The sequence below is a fragment of the Apis florea genome, unplaced genomic scaffold (assembly GCF_048593485.1).
Source record: "Apis florea isolate Af1SG1 unplaced genomic scaffold, ASM4859348v1 contig_3496_pilon, whole genome shotgun sequence".
Taxonomy (NCBI): domain Eukaryota; kingdom Metazoa; phylum Arthropoda; class Insecta; order Hymenoptera; family Apidae; genus Apis; species Apis florea.
In genome coordinates, this window is record NW_028256773.1 from 1,305,958 (window position 1) to 1,329,265 (window position 23,308).

General features: G+C 43.7%; 1 protein-coding gene and 1 long non-coding RNA gene across 11 annotated transcripts in view; one reads left to right on the forward strand and one right to left on the reverse strand.

Moving 5' to 3' along the window:
* LOC147656705 (uncharacterized) overlaps positions 1 to 23,308 on the forward strand; it is a 43,211-nt gene that overhangs the window by 9,334 nt on the left and 10,569 nt on the right. The window contains exon 2 of the long non-coding RNA XR_015293717.1: positions 1,496 to 1,601. This is a non-coding gene — a long non-coding RNA (uncharacterized LOC147656705). The remainder of the gene's footprint in view (positions 1 to 1,495; positions 1,602 to 23,308) is intronic.
* Positions 1 to 23,308, reverse strand: part of LOC100872550 (Myocardin-related transcription factor) — a 272,225-nt gene that overhangs the window by 6,903 nt on the left and 242,014 nt on the right. For 8 of the 10 annotated variants that reach the window (XM_086913362.1, XM_086913358.1, XM_086913363.1 and 5 more), the window contains one exon: positions 3,699 to 3,764. In XM_086913362.1, the coding sequence (XP_086769488.1) occupies positions 3,699 to 3,764 (66 nt within the window). Of the gene's footprint in view, positions 1 to 3,698; positions 3,765 to 20,954; positions 21,442 to 23,308 lie in introns of all 10 variants that reach the window. The other 2 variants (XM_086913361.1, XM_086913357.1) reach the window with 1 other exon arrangement.

The following is a 23,308-nucleotide window of genomic DNA, read 5'->3' on the forward strand; positions in this document are numbered from 1 at the left end:
CGAGTGTATACGAATAGTTGTGAATTCGAGAACTGGAATATCTTTCTTTTATAATTTAGCATATCGATTTCTATAAGTAAAAGATTATTCGTCCAACGAATTATTACTACACGAATCGGGCAAATCTGCAAGTATAGCACGTACGCTGATGATATATCGTTTCGTTCGTTATTAATCGATGCGCGTTTGCGCTGTTAAATGAAAATCATGATTCGATGGTATCTCCATTTATCGTTGAATTGGCCGCACAATGGTTTGGACCGAGGCTTGTTAGCCGCGCGGAAATCGGCGAATCTGAAACCGCTCGCAAAGATAGGGAATATGTAGTCGAGTCTGCGTAGGAAATGCTAAAATTAACCGAACGATTCGAATCAATTAGGCCTTTCCAACATCCCCGCGAGCAATGGCTCGCGGCTTTTGTCTCACCCACGCGTGTTCCTTGGCGAAACCCGCCGCGGGTTGTATTCGCTCGAGCCAGCTGTGACCCAATTGTCTAGTTTCTATCGAGTAAATCACGAGTCGATGGACGTCTATGAGGGAAAAGCAAAAAAAAAAAAAAAAAAAAAAGAAAAGTGAACAACGGTGTTCGAACAAAATAAGTGAAAAATTTGAAGAATAAAACTAAGAAGATAATTATTTACTTCCTCCAGAAGGCATTATTCCCTCGCAAAATTTTCACGCGTGATATAATTATAGTGCTATTGTTATAGAATTGATATGTAAAGAAACATTCGTTGTTTATTTTTTAATTTTATATATTAACTTCTTGCTTGATAATGATATCAGTAGTTAAAATATTATCGTAAATTTTACCGTATCTTAAAATCTGGATATTTTCATCCGTTTTTTTTATGACTTATAGATTTATAGAATTTTCGATCGAGATTAAAGAAAAATATTTATCTCTCGTTCCAACTCCTTCCTCCTTTTTTTTTTCGAATTAAAAGGAAGGCAAAGGAAATTAAATCATTCGAAATATCAAGCGTTCGAATTTCGATAAAATATCGTCGCGCGACTTTATTATGTTTATATACACGGAGACGATATTCGAGTTTCTCGTGTTTCGCGAATAATATTTACGTCCGCGAACGGGCTCGTATTTTCAATACAAATGGAATACGCTCCATTCGGGTGAAAGCGTGCGTGCTGCGTAGTTCGTTTCGAGCGTTGCTCTTCTATTTCTTTATTTTATCAACGAAATCTTTATAACGAAACGATTTCTTTGCATCGATAAAACGTGGTTTAGGTAATTCATCGTGCAAATTATATATTTATCCTGACGAAACTCGAAACAAGATTCTTTTCTTTGGTTAAAAAAGATATACACATTTGAAGAGAAAGTTAAATTTAACGAGTAGTGTATATAATATATATATATATAAATTTTGGATAAATTTAATATAAAGAATACTTTTTTCGAGTTCAGTTTCACAATCACGAGTTATTTGATCGATGGAGCATAAAAATAAATAAGGATCGTATTTCGTTCCAACAGCATCCATCAAGTAGAATCTCATCGAGTAATCGTTCGAACAAAGAGCGAAGATAACCGGCATCCCTAAATCATCCGCCATCGGAGTGGACAGACGGCACAGTCAGAGGTAACAGGCCAATCGAGATTCCGGATTTACGATCCGCGATCGAACACTCTTAATTCTTATTAGTGTGGCGTTCATTAAACGTCGATTAGCGTTGGATTAAATTGTCTTAGTGGCGCGGAAAAGAATTTTCGTTTCGAACTCTCTTCGCACGAAAATCGCAAATGTTGAACAGTTAATAAACACTCGTGTGTGTTCGTGCGTGTTTTACAACGTCATCTATCTGTGAAAGATAACTCGCGAATAAAAAGTTTCATTCGTTCGAATGTATATTTTATATCGTCAAATCAAATGAAGGAGAATGGTCTCGCACGAAACGCTCGATTTAGATTTCACGATTCTCGCTTCTTGTTGTTTCTCAGCTTGTTGGTTCATTGGCGAGGATCGCGCGTGGGCGTATTGTATAATATAATAAGGAAAATTTCGTCGATTATGCAACCGTTTCCATGTACAATGCAATGAATCGAACAGCTTCGTATATATTTCGCAATATATATGCCTTGAAATTGGTTGAATACTTTCTTCAAAAATTTTCTTCTATTCCAAGAAAATAATCTATGAATGGTCCAATTAGGTGTAAATTCTTGATTGAAACATCGGTTCATCTCAATTTTCCTCGATGATGCTTTTTAGTATCGATTCTTAGCGACAAATGGATCGCAAAGTTTATAGTTTTCGAAATCTGCTAGTATCTTTTATCTGCTAGTATTTTTGCATTGTGCTGTTTCCAATTTACTTCTCGCACAGGACATTCAAAGTAATTTTAAACGAATTTCGTCAATTTGTAGTTACTTTATTTTTCGAGGTTCTCTTACTCATAGTAATTTTTATACTTTTCTATATAAATCGTCTCGTCAATATTACGTAATATCGTACGTCGATATCGTGCGTCAATTCTCGATCCTGCCATAAATATTTAACCACGATATCGTTGAAAAATCGCAAGAGAGCCGTCATTAGTTTTCAAGCGTTAAAATTAGGGTTCTTTATTCCGGTAAAATTAGCATGGTATTGCAACGCTAACCGAAGGAATTAATCGCGGCACGTAAACAGATTTACAACGGTCATTGCGGGCCGTTTCCCCGAAAAAACCATTACCACGTTACCACGCGCGATATCTTCGACTCCTGGAAGCTGTAAATGAGTAAATCCCGCGGAACGAAATTGCACATGATGGCTCGCATGAACGCCACTCGAAACGGAGGGTATCGGCCGTCGTATTTCTCTACCCGCCTCGCGATAAACAGGCTGATGCGTATTTCGTGATGCGTGGAATTTCGCGATTACGCCGCCAATTAGCTTCGCCCTTTTGGTTATAAATCCAAACGCGATTTTGTATTATTCGTTGCCTCGTACAAATATTACAAGAAATCGATAAAGTTGCAAGTTTTCGAAATCAATTTATAGATCGTTTAGAATTTTCGTTCCCGCTATTGTGAAGGCTCGCCCGTGACTCGACTTTTATCCTCGAAACGAACAAATTTTCAATTCTCGACCGATTAGATTAGTTGTAAGATCGATGGGCGGCCAGTTTCTTACATCGAAATACTGGTATCAACAATTTCTTGGGAAGGAACGTTGGGCGAGATTATCGTTGGAAAACGAATCGGACGAGACATTAGCTGGCAATTGATCACCACGTACGTCAATTTAAGGTACTTTAGGAAGTCGCTCGTGTCCCAGTTACTTCCTTTTACGAATACGTTGGCCGAGCCATCACGGGCAATCGCGTGGTAATTAAGTTGTAAGTGGATTAATCGGCCGTTGGTAAGGGGAGGAAAAACGCGACACACGTTGACGAACTTGTTAAATCTAACTCGAGCTAACCTTCCTCTCTCGTTCAAATAAATTTGTTCGATCGGTTAGGATCGTTTCCCTCTCCCGCCATCCATTAAATACCATACCATCGAACTCTCCTCCACTTTTTTTTGCGTCCTCCAGTTTTATTGCGTCTATCTAATCCGTCAATTGAATTCACTCCGCTCGAAACCAAACGTTACGTTCAAAATTCACGAAATTCGACGATTCGACGAGGCTCGTCTAAAAATTCGATAAAAAGTAATCGAAAATTGTTTATTTACGGGCCAGTTATCTACTTACATGGCATGATCCCTTGCGCAACCAGCTGGTTGATGGGTCGCCTCAGCGTAAGCTTCACCTTCAGCGCTGCAACAGAGAGAACAACATTGTCTTTTATTAATCCCCTCTTTTTCTCGCTCGATCCCCCCTTAATTCGATCCCCCTTATCTCGCGCATCCGAGTATATTCGCACAAATATATTATAATTCGAATAAATGTTAAAAAAGAAAAGAATTCTCGCAGGATAAAATTTGAATCGCTTGAATCGCTTTTTTCTTTTGTTTTTTACAAGTTTCCAGAAACCTGGCTATTTATATCGAAAATTAATAACCACGTTTCCTCGGAACAGCCGCGTAATCTCACCGTTTCTCTCGTTCTATAAAAAATCGGATGATCAAAGTCGATCGGTGATGGCCATTTCTCGGTAGCCAATATTTTCTTTCCGTCTAAGCTGTTCCATATGGCGTGGGGTCGGGAACGGAAGGGAAAAAAAGCACGGATCCCTCGGGTTAATTGGACCGCCGTACGCGGCCTGTACTTTTCCAATTCGGCAGCTAATTTTAAACTCGATTTATTAATTGGATGCACGCGCAGAAATTTGATCGAATTTTCTTCACCATTCCGCTCGATGTAAACGGTGGATCTCCACCGATATATGGGACGATGCTACTGGTCTGACCACGCCAACCGGATGCCACCACGTGTAACGGGATTTGCGTACCGTATTGTCGGTGTTGTAACGTTGTTTTTCATGTAGAGACAGCTACCTGTATCCCACGAACCACGGCTACCTGAAGAGCCGTGTTTTGGGGGTCAAGTGTCGGATTCACGAGCTTCTCTCGTTTTGCGACGGGGTGTTGAGCGTGGCGAGGTAAAAAGTCATAATGGCGGTCGTAAAAACTCGAGGGATTTTCGGCTCGACCTTTCCTCGCGTGGCATATTCGGTTCTTTCTTATACAACAATTACGAATCGAAATCTTTCTCGACTGTTTTACCTTTCTTTCTCACGTCATCGAAAGCTACGAAATAACCGTATATGAAATATCAAAACGAGTACACGATTCTTTGATATCGTGAAAATACATAATATCGAACAGGAATACTTTGACATCGAGTCCACTCCGATTCGATCGATACTTATCTTCTCTTCGCCTCCCTTTTGCATCGGCCGCATCGATATTGGCGATTTTGAGAAAGAGTTCGGCGACGATCCGAGGGCTTTAATTAAGGGACGATCGTGAATTCGAAGGGGGCGGGTCAAAGGTCGACGAGGGCGAACGACCGTGGCGTGGATCGCGGGCCCGGCCACAAATTAACACACAAAGGGCCCCCGGTTATAAATACGCGCGGGTCGGGATTGCATAAATTGGCGGCGTAAGAGGAAGAAAACAGCGGCGATCTGAATTCAAAGCAGGCTCCCCCCTCCTATGCGTTTCCTATAGAAAAATGTCTCTCCCCCTCTCGGTTTATTAGCCAGCCCCAAAAGGATCAGCGTTGATCTCCTCCTCCAGGTCAGATTCCCCCCCCCCCCCCCCTCGAATATATACATTCGGAACAATCGATTCATAACAATCGATCGTTTCTTAATCGTTCCGATTCCTCCTTTCTCGTGCTTCTGAGTTTTGAAATAAAGTTTGGCCAACCGTTTCTCGGAAGAATAGTCATAATAATTTTATAATAACAAAGCTACGTGGTGTTTCATCTCACGTTATCGTATCCACGTTATTTTGCTTCAATTATACAGGCGCGAGAAACTCCTTCGATCTCGAATGAGGGTGTAATGGATCGAATCTAAAGAATCGTGGAGAGAATTTGGCAAAAAGTAGGGAATTTTTTCTCTAGAAAATGTTATTAAAGAAATAACTAAATGGTGAGTGGAATCATTAATTTTACGTAACGATTTTTTCTAGAATCTATCAACCATATACACACGTCGTTCTTGCTTATTAACCGATCAACAGCGGATCGGCGCGTGGAAATTTATGGCGTTGAAAGGCAATTAAGGAGGACGGGAAGAGAAAAATTGGATAATCCTGTCATCTAATGTGCATTCCTGCTCGTATCCTCCGCTATCGATCCTGATACAATCACGCGTGGAACGCGCGTAACTATGCGCGCGATTGCATATTTCTCCCCAGGTGGCGGCGAAACTCGGCCATCGATCCACTCTTCTTCAAATCTTCTTATCTCTAGGAAATTATCGAATATATTTCGAAAAATTATCGATATATTTTTCTTTAGAGTATCTCTCGAGTAAAAGTTCGTATAATACAAAACTTGGTTATAGAAGACCTTAAAAATGTCCGATCATAGGTTGATATTATTATTTCAATCGGTGTCCAATAAAATTGTTTACTTTGGAAATCAAATCTCAAGCTGGCCGCCTCTGTCTGTATCGTGAATGCCGCTATAAATAATCGTATCGGGCGAAATGGAAAAAGATATACGGGGAGTAACGAGGAACTGGGACGGGCCTGAAGGTATCATGGTCCACAGAAGACAAATGGTAACGACCAAAACGGCTACTAGACTCAAGTGCCAAAATACACAGCGCCAAATACTGAGCCAACGTTTCTTGTATCGTTATATGGACACAGTTCTGTTTCTAATTCGGTGTCGCGTTTCATCTTCCTCGCCCCGTGAATCCTCGAACAATATTCGCCGTTTTTATTAAAGTATATAAATAAACAAATCAAACATCTTCCTTAACAATCACTCTTATCGAGAAACGAGAAGAAGAGTTATCTTCTGTTTCTGTATTCTCCTCCACGATCGATGCAAGCAACCCTATCCCTCTTAAAACTTTGACAAAGAGGAATATCAACTAAAAACACAGTCCACTTTCTGTAAATATCCCATCGAATACGCAAATTTTGAAAAAGCAGAAGGAGAAATATTTATAAATTGGGGAAGATTATAAATTGGATTTCCAATAGACCACACCCTCGAGAAACGCAGAAACGATGTCGAGCGCGGGAGGTGATCGAAAGTCAGAGATCGCGGAGATGGACGTTAACGAGCGGAGGTGGACGATATCCCGAGCGGAGGACGAAGGACAGGCCGGTGCATACTTGTCCCATGTACCCGGTGGGCAGACAGCTCGCGACTCGCCGGCTCGTGGCACCGGCTGTCAGGGTGGCACGCGGATTCCAGCGATGTTTCGCATTTCTCGGAGATTTCACCGTTGTTTCACCGCCCTCCTCAACGCGACGAGGAATGGGCGGGTGTTAGGCGTTAATCGAGGCCCGGTCTCAACGCCATCGCGCCACTTTCCGCGACCAAAGATTCCTGACAAAGTGAGCGCCGATTGTTTTGGCCGGATGCCAGTATAATTTCACTTGCGTCTCGGTTAACACGTCGTTCGGTTAATTATTCGGTTACGTTACAACCGCGACATTTTTATTTCGGCCATCATTGAGGAGATAACGGACGTGTTTTTTCGTCAGGATATAGAATATAGTAATATTGTTTTTAAAGGATGGGAAGGTTTTTTTCTTTGAAATTGTATTTTTATATTATAGGATATTTAGGATTATATTTATATGCAAATACGAGAGCGAGAGAGCGGAGGAGTCGCTCGTTTTTCCAGAATTTCACACCGGGGATGCCAGAAATACCTGAGGATGCAGGCCCCGGGTGTTAATTGCGCGGGGCTCGAGCTTCAACTTGCGGGAGCTACACTCCATAAGCATTTACGCAATGCATAGAATGCAAATTCGCATTCCTGCCAAATGAATCCGACCGAAGGTGATTGTTCCGGTCACCGTATGCCCCTTTATTGTTCGCGAACGTAACCACAATAATTTCGTTAGTTTTAATTAGACTCTGGTTTTTTAAAATATTGCGGGAAAAGCTGCTTTCTTTCAAGAAATCCTCCTTCCAAATTCCAAACAAGATGATCAAAACTCGAGAATAATTTCGTCGTTTGCAATGGTAGATCATGCCATTCTCCATCCATATAATTCTCGTTTAACTACTCGTCGATTCGCTCGATTTGTTACAAAAAAATTGTCAAAAAAAAAAAAAAATCAGGAAACGCAGTTCGAAAATTCCGAAGTTCGCGCTTGACTTTTGATTCCGCTTATTTGACGTGGCGTCAATCATGGAACAATCACGATGACCGGCAGGCTGATCGCGTTCTTTGAAATTGAAAACCCTCGGAACGAGGGCCCATGAAAGTCGGCGCAGCCTGGAGCGGCGCCGCCAAATACGCCGCCACGAACGAGGGAGAAAGATTATGATCATTAAGCGCGTCATTACCGGACGTAAATTAGAGTGGTTAAGAGTAATTACGCGCGAGAGAGAGAGAGAGAAGCGGGCAGCACGCTTGCTGACACAGCTGTCGATCGAAGTTAAACCTTCTGCCGGGGGAATTAATTCGTGCCGTCGCATAAACTGTTGCACCCGTTGAAATTCAATGCCCACGGGGCTCGTACGTTCTTGCGTGAAAGGGGCGCCTTTGCGATCGCCCTCGGGCTTTTGCTTGCCGAATCGAATGCCCGTTTGAAAGATCGCTGGCAAACGAGCTTTATTATATATTTATACGCTCGGTACACTTGATTCCTCGTTCATTAATCTCGTTCGTTTCTTCGTTCGTTATTGGGCCGGCCACAACGGATGTTTTTGTGGGTTTTTTTCCTTTTTTTTTGTCTCGATCGGATAGACGGTGTTAAGTGGGCCGCGTATATCTCTGTTTATGATAAATTCGTTTCATTCGGCGATTTTACGACGACGAGATATCCCACTTTCGCTTGAATTTAGGTTGAGCAGATGGGGTGATATTTCAAGTTTTTTAATCGCTTATAAATTGGTCTCGGCCAAATATTTATATATATATATATATTTTTGTAAATGTTTTGTTAAAATTTAAAAGTTTCTCGGTATAGATGACAAATAATTCCAAATAAACGAATCTCGATCTCACTTTTACATATTAACTTTCAAAACTTCAGATACTGTTAAAAGCTTGGAATTAAAATAATAAATTCTTGCAAAAAAAATGCAAACTTTTTAAGGAAATAATCACAAGATTTGACAAGATTTCGTCGTTGTATCGGAAATGCAAGTCACGTTTCAAAATCCATTCAGAGAGAGAGAGAGAGAGAGAAGTTTTCGAGTTGTCGCCGGGTTTTACGACCTTCCCTTCGCGTGCCTGTTTTACGACGAGACGCATCACGCGATAAATCAAACCGGCAAGAATCCTAAGCACGGCGTCAGAGCGTTAAGGAGTTCCAGAAGAGGCGAGATTTCTTCCCACGATCTCATAAATATCGGGGTTTCGCTACTTTGACCCCCGATCTTTTAGGCGTTCCTCCCCCTTCCACGACTAATCACGTACAAATCGTCGTCGAGTATTTATTTATTTCTCAACGTGGCTGGAAAATATGACGAGAAAGGAATTGGAAAGTAGAGTGGTAGAGGTAGCTCGAGGGGGAAAGAAATTGGGGGAGGAAAGGAAGATATGAAAACCGTGGAAGAGGAGCGAGAGATTTACTGGTTAAATAAATCGGGCATGTGGCAAGTGACGGATTTTACAGGTTCTTCGGCCACATTGTAACGCATCGCCGCCAGATTTATTTGATGGCCGCACCGCGTGAATTATACTCGTGTAATTTCAAAAACGCGCGTTAAATACGATTTTATATAACGATCTATTTATATACGTTTGTACGTAGAAATTGTTTGGGGGAGTTGAGACGAGGAATACGAGAGAGAGAGAGAGAGAGAGAGAGAGAGAGAGACACTCGCAAGTTTGCCTTTTTAAAGGTTAAAAATAGGCAATGTAACGTAAAGGAGGAATTAATTTGTTTCGATTCGTGCGGAGAAATTTTTTCGTACGTCCAATGAACACCCAACTCAAAGTGCATCAAACTTTTTGTGTTTTGTGATTGTGAGCTCGGATGAAATCGTATAAATAATTTAAAGTTTACGTAATTTTTTTTTTTTTAACATTTCGCTTCAGTACAATTTTGTCACGCGGAAAGCATTTAAAAAACATTTTATTTAAAGGTTAAGCTATTAAAAGAGGTCACGCGTTTCGGAGGCAGCAAGAAGCGGAAGTCGGTCGGCCATCGAGAATTCGAAAAGAGGAGCACGTGAGCGGCATGAGATGCACAAGTTGGCCAGAATCGCGGGGGTGATCCAATAATACGGCAGCTTTGGGTATAAATAAAACCACTAGACCAGAGATTACGACAGAACTCTTGTTCCTTCTCTCGTCATAGTTTCTCCATCGTATTTTCCCCTTCGTGTTTCACGATTCGTCTTCCTCATCCGTCCTCCCAGTATTTCGACTATTCCTAGCCAAATCGGGATCGATTATGATTAATCAAGTTCAAACTTCCTTTGAAATAGGAACTTTTCCAATTTTTTATATTTCCTCCTATTATTTCCGAATAAATTCGCGTGAAACGTAGAGTAAAACTATATCTAATTAATCATTTCAATGCAGACGTTTCGCATCATCTCTCTTCAAACTTCGTGACTCGTGAATAAATCATATCGTGAAAATAATCCATTTTCAAACACAAAATATCTCTTCGAAATAGAATTTCGACTATTTTTCTTTTTCTTTTTTTTAAACCGAACGTGACTAGGCGTGTTGCAAAAATAATTCCTCGGAAGAAGAATGGGCGATGCGTGGAAGAAGAATAACGAGAAGCATTTTGAGCACGTTTTGATTTACTCGCAGCGCGTAATGTCCCTGTGTTTTCTTAGACAACTAACGGCAACGTTTCAAAAAGAAGAAGAAGAAGAAGAAGAAACGATAGCGGTGATAAAATAATTTTTAAATCTAAAAAAAGACGGGTAAGAAAATAAAAAAAAGAATAATTTGAAAACACTCGGGGAACGTCTCGACAAAGTTACAAGCGTTGTAAACGAGAAAAAAAAAAAAAAAAAAAAAGAAACGCCTTCGAGGGAAATGATTGAGACTCTTCGAGCCTCTTCTTTAACCCACACGATCGGAATATGATTTACGGCGGCAATGAGAAACGGGAATAAAAACAGCGGCGTTTGTTTAGAAAATAATCGCCTTCTCGTACGACGCATGCGCGTGTCGAAACAGGTGAGCGCTTTCGAAATCTATTACGCATACCCCTTGTGTTTTTCTAAGTCACGATTAATCGAGTCGATTTAACACCACTGTCGTCGCATACGTAACATTTCGATGATGTAGGCCCGGCCTGTAAGACAAACATTTGAACCGAGGATAAAACATTATATACGTGAATTCTTCGAATACCATCGTGCATGGGTTTCGAGGTTGCAAAAAAATAAAACACAATATTGAAACAATGAAAATATGGCGTTTGAAAAACGGCACGAATAGTTGCATCGGGAACAGTTTGGCGTCACCACAGAGTGGACTAATTAAAATTCGAAGGAGCGCGCGTTGCGAATTTATCGATGGCCGGCTGAATTTTTCACCGACGCATTTCCCGCCATTGTTCGATGGCCAGTTGTGCGCGCAGCTGGCCCCAGGACGCATGCGTCGTGATCGCTTGCGTCAATCAATCTTATGCAAAGTTTCTGGTTAATTTTCAAAAATGGATCTAAAAATATCGACGACACACGAAAGCTGTAATATCCTCTATATATAATATTAATTCTTTTTCATCGCATTTAATACTTTTTTCACTATCGTATAGGTTAGGTTTACAACTCTTGAAGGGTATTAAAGACGCATGCGCGACTACTAGCGCCCATTTGAATTGAGCTGTTCATCCCATAATGAAACGCTTCTGGTTAAAAAGTGGAATCGATCGTTCATCCTCTGTCGGAATATCAAAAGTTACGAAGCCGTGCCTCCCTCGTTCTGTATCAAGTTTATTCACCGCTTTTCATTTTACTATCGCGTTAGGTTAGCCACTCGACTCGTATCCGTGGAACGGTATTAAGGAAGGGACGACATCGTTCTCTTACCAACGATAATAAATAACCGTGGCCGGTTATGCTCAACCGTTTCACCGTCGGCTATCTGAATCGATGGAACGAGAATTGATGATGCTTCGAAGGCGCACCGAGTTGCTCGACTTCTCCGTAACTCCCTTATAACTGATCGTTTCCCTCACTGAATCCTTCCAGCTAACTGCTGCTACAGCTGCTGCGTTATAAAGAAACGATAACAACAAACAACCCCCCGCCCCCTTCAACCATTACAAGCGAAACAGTGAGTCGAGGGGTAGGTAATCTCTGGAAAATACGTATTTGGGTCGAGCAATTAGACGGATAAGTTGAAGCAAAGCTCGTAAATCATTCTTCTGAGAGGGACATTTTATTCGAGAGATCCTCCTCGGGGGACAAGGCCGAGTAAACGATCAAATTTGCTGGGAACAAATTATTTCCCATCTTCTAAGTTTTACAATCCTTCCAAACGATCCTTTTAAACTATTTTAAATCATCGAGTAGAGCTATCGTTACCCGAGACAGTCCGCTCGAAGTATTCGTTCGATTTGAAAATGTTCGCGACACGGTTCAATTCCAGAGAGTTGAATTCCAAGCTGCTTTTGCATCCTATCAAAATATAAATTTCTTCTAATATTAAGTTACACGTAGATCGTTTCGAGATACTTCGAAATCGGGGACGTGGTTGCTTAATTTCTAGATCTGAGCGACGATTCTAATCTAATCGTCGTGGGCCACGACACGAGTCTACCCATCTTTTAGCGGCTCGTCTCGCGCGCACAATCGTGTTGCACGGCCGCGAATCGCTTTTATAGGCGAGGCCCGCGTATATACATTACCCTGTGTACATTAGCTATACGCGAGCTTTAACGCGGCGTTAGCACGCTCCGCCTACCGGCTACGCCTTCTAATCGATGTACGCACTTGTCTTTCGTAACGCTTCTCTCCTCGGCCGAGACTCCTCCGCGTTCTCTTCCTCCCCCTGTGCACACACCGTTCCATCGTCTTTTTTACGGCGTTCCACCCCGGTGGCCCAGAAGTTAAACGGGCAAGTGTTTACGCCAACGTTACGAGGAAGCGATTCCGTGACCGAGGATTGATTGTGCGGTTAACATCTTTTCTTCGTCTCATCTTCATTAGAAGACAAGTTTTTCATCTTTCCGCTGGTTCGTTGAATCCGTGTCGTGTGAATTTATTAAATTTTATTTTTCTTCTACTTCAATGCAATCACTTTTAATAACGTAACGTTCTTGATTTTAAGGTGATGAGAGCTTCGAATCTTGATCTTTCTTGCACAGAGGAGGAAACGATGAATCATTATATTTTATAAACGTCAGACGTTTAAGCTCGTGGAAATCTCCATGACTCTATATCTCACACATATTATCGTTATTTAATTTTCTACATAAACATGTTGTTTCGTAAATTTAATCTCGAAAAAAAAGTCTTTCTAACCCATGCACGCAAAGAGAAACACGAGGCATCCGTATACGAGCCACGCAGAAAAAACTTCTCTTACCATCTTACTCTCTATTCGAGGAAAACGCGAGAAACTCGACGCCGAGGAAAACTGTCAATTCTTTCGCGTCGTAAATACGTCGAGCCTGCTCCGACGGAGCGTTAATTAAACGCTCTCTATGAAGGGAAACGTTCGCGAGGAGACATCTCGATCTCCCTAAAACAGACCAAAGAAAAGAAATGCAACCCGAAAGAAGCGAGAACTCGAAATCAACTCGAAAAAGAAGAAGAAGAGGTGGCAGAAGTCGAGTGGAGCAGCAACGTAGTAGTAGTAGTAGTAGTAGTAGTAGTAGTAGTCTGGCAATAGGTGTCTGGTCGAGGTGAGGGGGAGGACACCCGCCGATTGATATAACGCTACGATTTGCGTAATATACGCTCACTCGTAAAGCTCTCGGTGATTTATCCCGGTAAATAAATAGATTTCGGTGTTGTTAACCCCGTTTCCAGCGGGGAAGGGGGAGGAGGGATCAACGCGTGTCTTACCACACGGCGGTGGCTTCTCTCGCGGTGGCGTGCAGTCTGCACGCGTTCCGGTATCCGATATACTCGCGTACGCGCGTGCACGACGCACGCGTGTGGTGCAACGTCCTGTGGGTCGAGGAGCGGAGGAGAAGAGGCCGAGGCGAGGGATTAAAAATACTGGAATAGGAGGCTGCGCAGGAAAAAAACGTACACGCGAGAGAGAGAGAGAAGGGAGGGGGGAGAAAGAGATGCACAGGGAGGGATCGTGATATTTCAGAATTTTAGGGAGGATTTACGAGCGACAGACGCCACGGCGGCGATGACTCGTACACGGGATCCTCGAAAATGGCGCACCACCGTTAGGTGGTAGAGAGGGATCATCTCGATCCCGGCATTCTTAATTGCCTCTACGGATTGAAAACAACGGATTAAGAGGCGAGGGGAGCCGAGCTTCTTCGAGACGTGAAACACGCGGACGCTGGCGCGACGTTTATGAGGTTCGTTCACGAGTGATCATCGGTCGAGACGTAAAATTTTCCTCGAATCGAGTTAAAGAAAAAAAAGCTGTTTCTTTTAATAGACACGGTTCAATGTACTCCTCGAATTTTCTTTCGTTCGATGCGAATTGGTTAAAAAAAAAAAAATGGCACGATGACGACATTATCGAGAGAAGTATCTATCCGCTACCATCAAAGAATTCGTTCTCGAAGGAGGAAAATCAACCGATCCGATCATTATTAAGGTGCTCTCGTCTAAGCAAATCCGAGTAATCCTCGGTTAGACAAGAGCGTAGACTTGCCCGTGTTACCTGTGTTATGGTAATTACTTACACGTGTAAGACCTGTGCTCCCGGCTCATTGGCATTGTTTCAAGCGTATTGTCGTTCGTTTACTATCACTGCCGGTAAATCAACGTTTTTACGCACCTGCCATTAAACGTTCGATACACACGGGACCTATCCATGGGCGAAAGTTGGCCCCGAACGCATATTAATCGGCAAGTCACGCGAAACGAATCGACGGAAAACGCGTACGCTACGCCGGGACAAATTCTTGCTCGGCGTTTTCACTTTTGATAATTAGCCGATTACACGCCACCTCCAAGCTTTTTTCATAACCGGCGTCGATCGCTTTCGATCGTATCGAGGAGAGATGCGTATCGAGGAGAATCTGGTTGTTGAATCAATGGATACGACGAATTCTCGAAGTTTTGTTTGAAAAACAACCCTTCGAGCTGAAAATTAATCAGGATCCCCAACGTTGCATCGAAAACAAGGATATTCCCTTCCCTGTCCTCGTTGCACGGTATATAATCGTGAATTGACTGCGTGCAATCGTGTTCCCTTCCACGAATATATATCTCGAAATGCCTGATGTTTTCGAAGCGTGTCCGGGGGCCGAAAATAACCCAAGAGAATCGGAGTGTCTCGGTTACGTCTGATTCCCAAACACGAGCACGGCACGAGTCGGTCGTTGATGAAGCGTTTTATTCTTAGAATGAACATCGGCATTGGAAAAACAGCGTAAAAACGACAGGTATATTACAGGGGAAACACAATACGGGCGCTTAAATATACACAAGGGCCGGAGGCGACGAAAACGAAGTTCACGCTTTTATCCTTCATCCTAAACCAGTGAATCACCCCCACGAAAATTGAAACCTTTCTTATTTATTATTTCTGTCTCTCTCTTTAACCAAGATTTCGACTCGATATTGCGCACGATTCATTCTCTCTGAATCATATCATCGTTGCGAAAAGAAGAGAAAGAAGAGTGCATATATATACACGTAAGAGTCTCGAATTTATGCAGTTCGAAGTTACGTGAAACGCGGAGCGGAGTGGTATCTTTAATTGTGAACGGCGAGGCTTCCATCGAAGCCGGGGAAAACACGGTTCATAAAAGCGCCTTTGTATGCATCCCGTACACCCACGTGCCTACTTAACCTCGCTCTCCTCTCCTCCCCTCACGGAGCGGGCAGCGTAGATGCTACCATCCCTCCAGGTGAAACCGTTTCCTGTGTCGCAAGCCACTTCTCGTCTCTCCTCTCTTTTCGCCTCTGCCTCTTGTTTTCTTTCCACCGATTCTCGCCGACCTCTTCTCAATCCTCGAGAATAACATTACACACGCATTGTATTTTCCAGCTCTGGAACAACTCTCCTTCCTTTCTCTCGCCTTTCTCCCTCTTCGTTGCGCAACTCTTCCTTCCCTTCTTCTTCATCCTCTCTCTCTCTCTCTCTCTCTCCCTCCTCGTCTCTTTTCACCAAAAACACGCCGTTATTTTGTAAGCGGTCGCAAACCCGAAATCCTACAACTCCACGTTTAATAACGCGTGTTTATCGCCCTGTTTTCCCTTGCGACACACAACGAAGAAGAAACGACGATCTCTCCTCTTCCCGTCCTTTCTCTCTCTCTCTCTCTCTCTCTCTGGCGGCAATATATCTGGCCAGCGTGGGCGGCCCACGTGGGTTTGACAGCTAAGCCCACGGAAACTGGTTACACCCACAAGCGCGCAGGTCGCGTCGGGAAGAGGCACACGCCAGGTAGGCGCGTCACATCGCTGACACCGGCGATCTTCCCGGACACGTGGCATCGAGCCCCACCGCCCGCTTTAACGAGTCCAAAGCTTTATAGGCTGTCGTCGATTTACGAGATTCCTCTCTCCTCTATCCACCTTCCTCCTAATAAACCTCGTTAAACCTCCCTCCCTTTCTCCACGAAATTACGTATCTTAGCCGTATCTCACGAGCCCGACTCCTCGAGTTTTAAAATTGGAATATAATCGTACAACGATCCGCTATTTCGAATCTCGTTGCATTTCGACCGAGATGTTGGCAGCGTGGGTAAAACCTGGCCAACGAGCACAAAGAAGGCGCGTACATACGTTTTCCTCTCTTTTCTTTCTCTCTTTTTCTTTTCTTTTCTTTTTCCTCTCTCTCGTTTCGACCACCTCCCCACAGTCCACCACCATCCCCTCGCCCATCGTGCCCACCGCGTCGAGCACACCTTCGCGGACAATTAATTTACCTCACGGCGGAGGTATACAGCCCGGAGTGTATCGCGAGCTTTACAGGCGTAGCTTGCTGCCGGCCATCCAGAAATGGAGTTGGTTTCGCCGGTTAAGATACGATCGGGCACACATCCTCGCCGCAACCGCGTCGAGAAAAACGCCATAACTTCGAGTCGTATATGGCGGCAATGCACAGGTGCATGCCACCGTGCATCCACCTCCCTCTCCCTCCGGCCCCCCCACCGCATCCAGCCACCCCTTCTTCGTGGACCCCTTTTCTCCTCTCGTCATAGTCGTCCACGTCGACGATCGAACGCGCGCGTGTAGAATGTCAATTGTTTCTCTCTCTCTCTCTCTCTCTTTCTCCCCCTCTCCCTATTCTCCCCCTCCTTCGTGTCGTGTTGTTTCCTCCGCTTCTTTTCCCCTCTGTTTTTCGCGCTCCGGCTCTCCCTCGCCGAGTGACAGGCCGGGCCCTCGACTCTTTTCCAATCTATGATCGTGGTCGTAGGAAGGCCGAGTTATAGGCGTTTGGAACGAAAATGGTGGAAAACGAGGATTCGAAGTTTCTTAATAAAACGTATTCGTGTAAAATTTGAGGAGAGGACTTCGAGGAGGAGAGATTTTTTAAAATAGGTTTTAGGGAAATAATTATAACAGAAGTGGAAATTTCAAAAGAACGAAGAAGCCGTGGTTTTCGAATGATTCGTATCGATACGTAGTAGCACCAGTTTCTACGAATTGGAAAATTCCAATATGTGTCTTTCTGCATCCGCGAAATATGACTAATAACGCGATACCTGTTATTACGAGCATCGCAGAAAATGGAGTATAATATAAATCTTACATAAAACTCGAAGGGGGGAGAGGGGAGGGAAAGAAAAACGTATTCCTTTCCTTCGCTAACAAGATCATCTCTAATCTAATCTACCTATTCCTCCCAATCGTTTCGATCATCCTCTCACGCCAATCGCTACGTTTCGAGCCATCGTAAATATCCTCTCTCTCTGAATCCTGCCCAGCTCCTTCTACTATCCTCTCCTCTCCCCGCCCCGCCATTGCTCGGTTGCCAAAGACGAGTGGTAACGAGGCTGTAAAAAATAATTAGTATGTCCGTCGACTCGGTTGCTTCTAGAAATAGACCGGTCCGCATAATCGGCCGTCGATTCCGAGACCGCTTTGGAAACCTGCCGCCGCTTTGCCGAGGCGATACCGTCGATGTGTGCGCGGGGAGCACCAGACAGCACGCGAGCGCGCTCCTCTCGACTACGCGAGGGAATTCGCGAGATAAGCGAGTGGCGCGTAACACGGTTGGACCGGGACACGAGCTCGTTATATCGCGGTTACGGGTGTACGCGACACCTGGCCTGACGTTTATTAACCGGTGATCGAGATAACGATCTCTTATTAGCCGGGGGGGGATCGCGGCTGAATAGCCATCCTTTCGCAAGAGGGGTAAATTACCCTCTCTCTTGGAGGTAACGTTCCTTCTTTTTTTTTTTTCAAGTGCGTCAAATGCGTTATGGCGCAACTTTATCTTGGATACACGGGAAAACGATCGATCTTCTTAATTCTTTTTAATAAGTTTTGTAATTGTTAGAGCTCGTATGCCTCTCTTAAAAGTAACAAGTATTTTCGAATACAATTTATGCATTGATAAGCACGTGATCGTTAATGAATGCGGGAACGATAATATAACGTAATCACTCGTTCTCGTGATAATTCTTTTTACAATTTCATTAATCTATCGGAGGAATGTGACCGATCGACTAAACACGATGTAATAATAGTAATAATAATACTCGGTGATAATACTCGGCTCGAACACGTGTTATCCACGTGTTTTTTCACGACAAGAAACAATTTTTTCGGACAAGCTCGGGCGTTCGCGAACGAAGAGAAGAGGCGATGAAAGAGGTTGTCGAAAGAGGTTGTTCCGCGTACAAGCGGGACTTCATCGCGACGCGTGTCTCCTCTCGCTTTCTCTCCCTCCGAGCACGCGGTGAGAGTTGAATTTATGAATGAACGAAGCGAAGGGCGAGCGTGGGCTCGCCCACGCGCTTTATCATAATCGGAACCTCCTAGGCCTAGTCACGCCTGCCTGCCATAACATGGCCAGGCATAGAGCAAGGTTGAAACGCTCGCAACGTTTCGACGGATGGATGAATGAAACCGCGACCCATTCACCGATTGCGAAACCCCATCCCTCCTCCTCTTCCCTCGGGGGAAATCATTGGCTTCTCCTATTTCTAATAATTTATTCCCGAGTTTGAGGCGAACGTGTCGTCGTCGAAACGAGAGAAGGCTCGTGCTCTTCCTGAACTCGTTCCACGAGGCAAAGGTGATCGAGGAGGAGGAGGAGGAGGCGTGAATGAACGAAGGGCGCGCGTGGGCCCTGATGAAATCGACGCTGCTACTGATGTTGTTGTTGCTCGGACGAGATCTGTCTGACGTTACGAAAGGGGCACTCTTTTAGGCGTACGTATAGGCGTTTCTCAATGAGAGAGCGTTCCGGAGAGAGAGAAGCTTTCAAGTTTTCCCGCGTCTTTCTCGATCCGTTTCTCGATTAATTAACGATTGGAAGGATATTACGTTATATTATATTAGCGGGGATGGATGGTGATTCGAAAGGTAATGGATTTATTCAGAAGATGTGAGAAAGAGAAAAGAGAAAAACAACAGGTTGCATCACGTTCGATCGATCCGAATCCTGCATAAAATTGCGTGGCATTTGAATATCGACGTGGGTGTTGTCGATGATTTACACACGTACGAGTCTAATTTTGCATCCGAAGGTCGCAATGTTTCGATTGACGAGATAAAAATCGATTGCGAAATCACCCCGGATCCATGGTGAACGAAGAAAATGCAATTCTTGACTTCAATTATCGTGTTAAATAACGTGTACAATATCCACAATGAAACGTAATTTTTAAAACGAGTATTGCGTGTTATATTTTAAAAAAAAAATAATTCCATAAAAATTAGTTTTCAAAAACTTGTTTCGAAGGATAACCATAGCAACGATGCGCGCATAAATAAACAGACGCTCGAATCGTAAGGGGAAAGGGAAAAGAATCTCAAGGGATTCTCGATCAAGGGAGGTGACAGTTGAACGCGACGAGGATGAAATAATAATAAATGGTTGCACGGTTTCTCGGGACAATGTACGCGTCCCACACAGGAATTTCAGGTGTTTCGACTAACGAGCGATTTGCATGAAACAACGAGCACCACGGGAAGGAAGGAACGAGAGCGAACCAGTTTCGAGTCGGATACATTCGTAACTCTTTGGAATACGCGCGTAACCCGACAGGGGCTCGCGCCCTCCCACCTCCCCCTTTCCTTCCCTCGTTCCTCATCCACGATACGGCGAAGCGAAAATACGCTAATTACGGTTTGAAACTCCCGCGTTACGACCCCTGCCTCGAGACGTTCCATTACCAACTGGCTGCGTTCGAAGGCATCTTGTAATTACGCCGATCACCATCGCTCGATACCATCTTATTCGGCTTAGCCGAGTGGCTGGCTACGAAATTACAACCGCCTCTCGAAGGGATAATCTTCGAGAAATGGATTTTAAGAACGATAGGAATTACTGATGGATTTATTGTATCCTCGAATCTCGAGAGCCGAGGATACTCGCAACAGTCTCGAAAATTATTTTTTCCTAAATGGAAGCAACAACGAAGTCGAGAGCGATCGTCGAGGAATGTCTTTTTCTTTTTTTTAATTTCGTTGATGCAGGAGAATGCAATATCTGCAAAATTTAATCCAAACTCTTGGTTGAGAGTTTTGTTTATCAAAAACGCGAGACGAGTAAAATATCTGTCTACGATATGAGAAGGAAGAAGGGGGGGAAAAAAAGGTAGTAGTTTCTCAGAGCTTGCGCCAACTAATTCGTTACTTATTTCCGCGATTCTCTCTATTCATTCTTTTGAACGCAACTTTTTGCCAGGCCGTTGCACCGATTTTCCCCTGTTTTCCCGCGAGCGTGAACCGGGACTTCGCATCGAGCACCGCGTTCCTAGGAACGCATATATCGTCGACAATTATCGCAACCACCGACAGGTGGATGGGATTGCAACGCGGAAAGAGAACGAGCGCAGAAAAAGAGTGGCGAGCATTTCCGTCGACGGTTTCGTTCTTTCCACCTGTCTCGTCTCAATCCTTCAATTCGAAATAATCCTCCTCCAACGGTGATTATTATTATCGAGTTTGATCGTGAAGACGAGATCATCATCGTACATTTCGAATCTCTGTTCCCCTTCGATTTCACATTCATCGTGAAAAGAAAACGGATTTTTCTTTGTAGATCGAGAAGCATATTTTTTAATTAAAAAAAAAGAAAGAAAAAGAAGAGGAGAATGGCAAACAGAACATTACCTTTATCGCGCTTGATGCGTCTGCAAATGGCGCACATGCGTCGCGCGCAGTGCTGCCTCTCGGACTTTTGCTCCGTGTCCAAGGTAACCATGATTGATGGATATTTTTGAATAAATAACCACTTTCTTCTCTCTTTATATATACGCGTGAATATGTATATATATATATATGTATATATATTTGTGTGTATTTATATTAATATTTCGAAATTTCACTGAACAAGTTCTCCGGTCATGAGGACGGGAACGAATTGGGTCCGTGTTTCCTTCAACTTAGCACTCTCACAAATTTCGAAAAATCTCCTTCAGTACGAGGTGACACTCGGTTAACGAGCACTGTACTCAAGTTTCACGCATTATCACAGCAGATCTGATATTCCGCACGGGCACTGACTAGATGATGGGAATCCTCTTCTCAACGTCGATGTCGAAAAACTCACACCGCTCCTGGCCATACGATGCTCGACGCCCCCAACAATTTGCGGTCCCTGCAACCATCGAATCTTAGAAACTCGACACCCGACGAATCCAAGTATCGAGACGAGAGGATCGACGCTTCCTCGCTTCTCTCGAGAATTTCTTTTCGATCCTTCTTTTTTCTTTTCCTTTTTTTCAAACCAGAAAAATTATTTACACCGACCAAACTTCAAAGATAATCATCTTGGCGGAGAGAGAGAGAGAGAGAGATATATATATATATATATATATATATATATATATATATATACATCGAACAAGTATTCTCTCTCGTGTAGCTCTTCCCCACGATTCCTTCGTCCTCCTCGTTGCCTCCGCAATGTTCCTGGAATGTTCCTCGACACTTTTACGAACACGGTTACATTTTTAACCACCGGCCGTTTAATTAATCGCCAACATTCGAACAATCGCCCGTTTGTGATATAACACTTTCTCTCTTGATTCGCTCCCTCTTGATTCGCAAACCGCCACGGCCCACGGTTTGAATTTCACGCGCGTTTTCTCCTCCTGCGCGCAGCACGTACACGGGAATTGATTTCACCTTTGTATATATATATATATATCTCGTTAACCGCGTGCACAACCGTTGCGTTTCGCGCGATTCCCTCGACTAAAGCGGCCCGCTGCTAATAACTACGCCTAATCGACGCGGGGATGACGAATCGCGTCGCGTAAGCTCGCGCGAACAATAAAATTGCGGTGAAACGATCAGGCTCCGCCCATGGAACAGAAAATCACCACCTAATGATTTATACTTATACGATCCACACCTATATCGCGCCACACAACCGTACGCGAGAATCTCGAAGCTGCTGATTGGAAACGGAGAGTTTTATCCGAGAAAAATCCACACACACACACGCCACACACACACATATTGTAAATATATACGATCGACAATTTAATTCAAATTGTTGAATTCGATCGAACTGCAGTGGGGGAAGAGAACACGAGGAGCGATTAGAAGGAGGAAATTTCGGTCTCAACCTCCACAAGCAGCCCTAACGACTAATTAAGCTTAATTCAATTTAATTAATCCCCGATCCCTGGAGCGGGCAATTAGCGGCCGAGAAACGGTCTCGGTGCCTAATCGTATCAAATTAATAGAGTTCAAGGATGGCGAGGACACCATCCCCTCTCCTCTCGTTCGATCCGTCCGTTTCTTTTGGTTTCTTCTTTGCTCGAACGCGTGGGCGGCGTTTCGCCGCTGCACGTCGCGAAATTACGGTGAATTATCGACGGCCGGTCGGAGGCGCTTCGTGGAACTTTCGAAAACGTGAGAGGTAAACACTTGCCCGGCGGCTACCCATTCAGAAAAATCGTGGTGAGTGAAAGCAACGCAAAAGAGAAAAAAAAGAAGAAGAAGAAGAAGAAGAAGAAAGAAAAAAAAAATGTCGATTCTCGCACGATAGAAAATGGAAGGTTTCCTCCTCTCGAGATTTCCGATTTAATTTTGGATTTTTTTTTCTTTTTAAGGATAGCTCTATCGAAACGGTATAATTATCCGGTAGCCGGGATGGAAATGATGAACGTTACCGTTCCAAGATCGAAAAAGAAAAAGAAAAGGGACGAGCGAAACCTGCCACCACCTTGAAGCATCGCGTTTATAGACGAGGGCCGACGACAATCAATTATCCTATATGGAAAACGTAAACAGTCCCTGCCTCGTAGGCGCTCGTGTAAGACGTTACGTGCTATTACCGACAAATCGATTTATCAGTCTCACGCATAATTAACACCTTATATCCGTCGTATTCAATGTCCCTACAATCAGAAACATAATCTCGATTATAAATATACGTATATACTTCGTGTTTCTCGACGATTCTACCTCATTTCGAAATCGTCGCTCCCAAATTTGGAATCTATCTTAATACA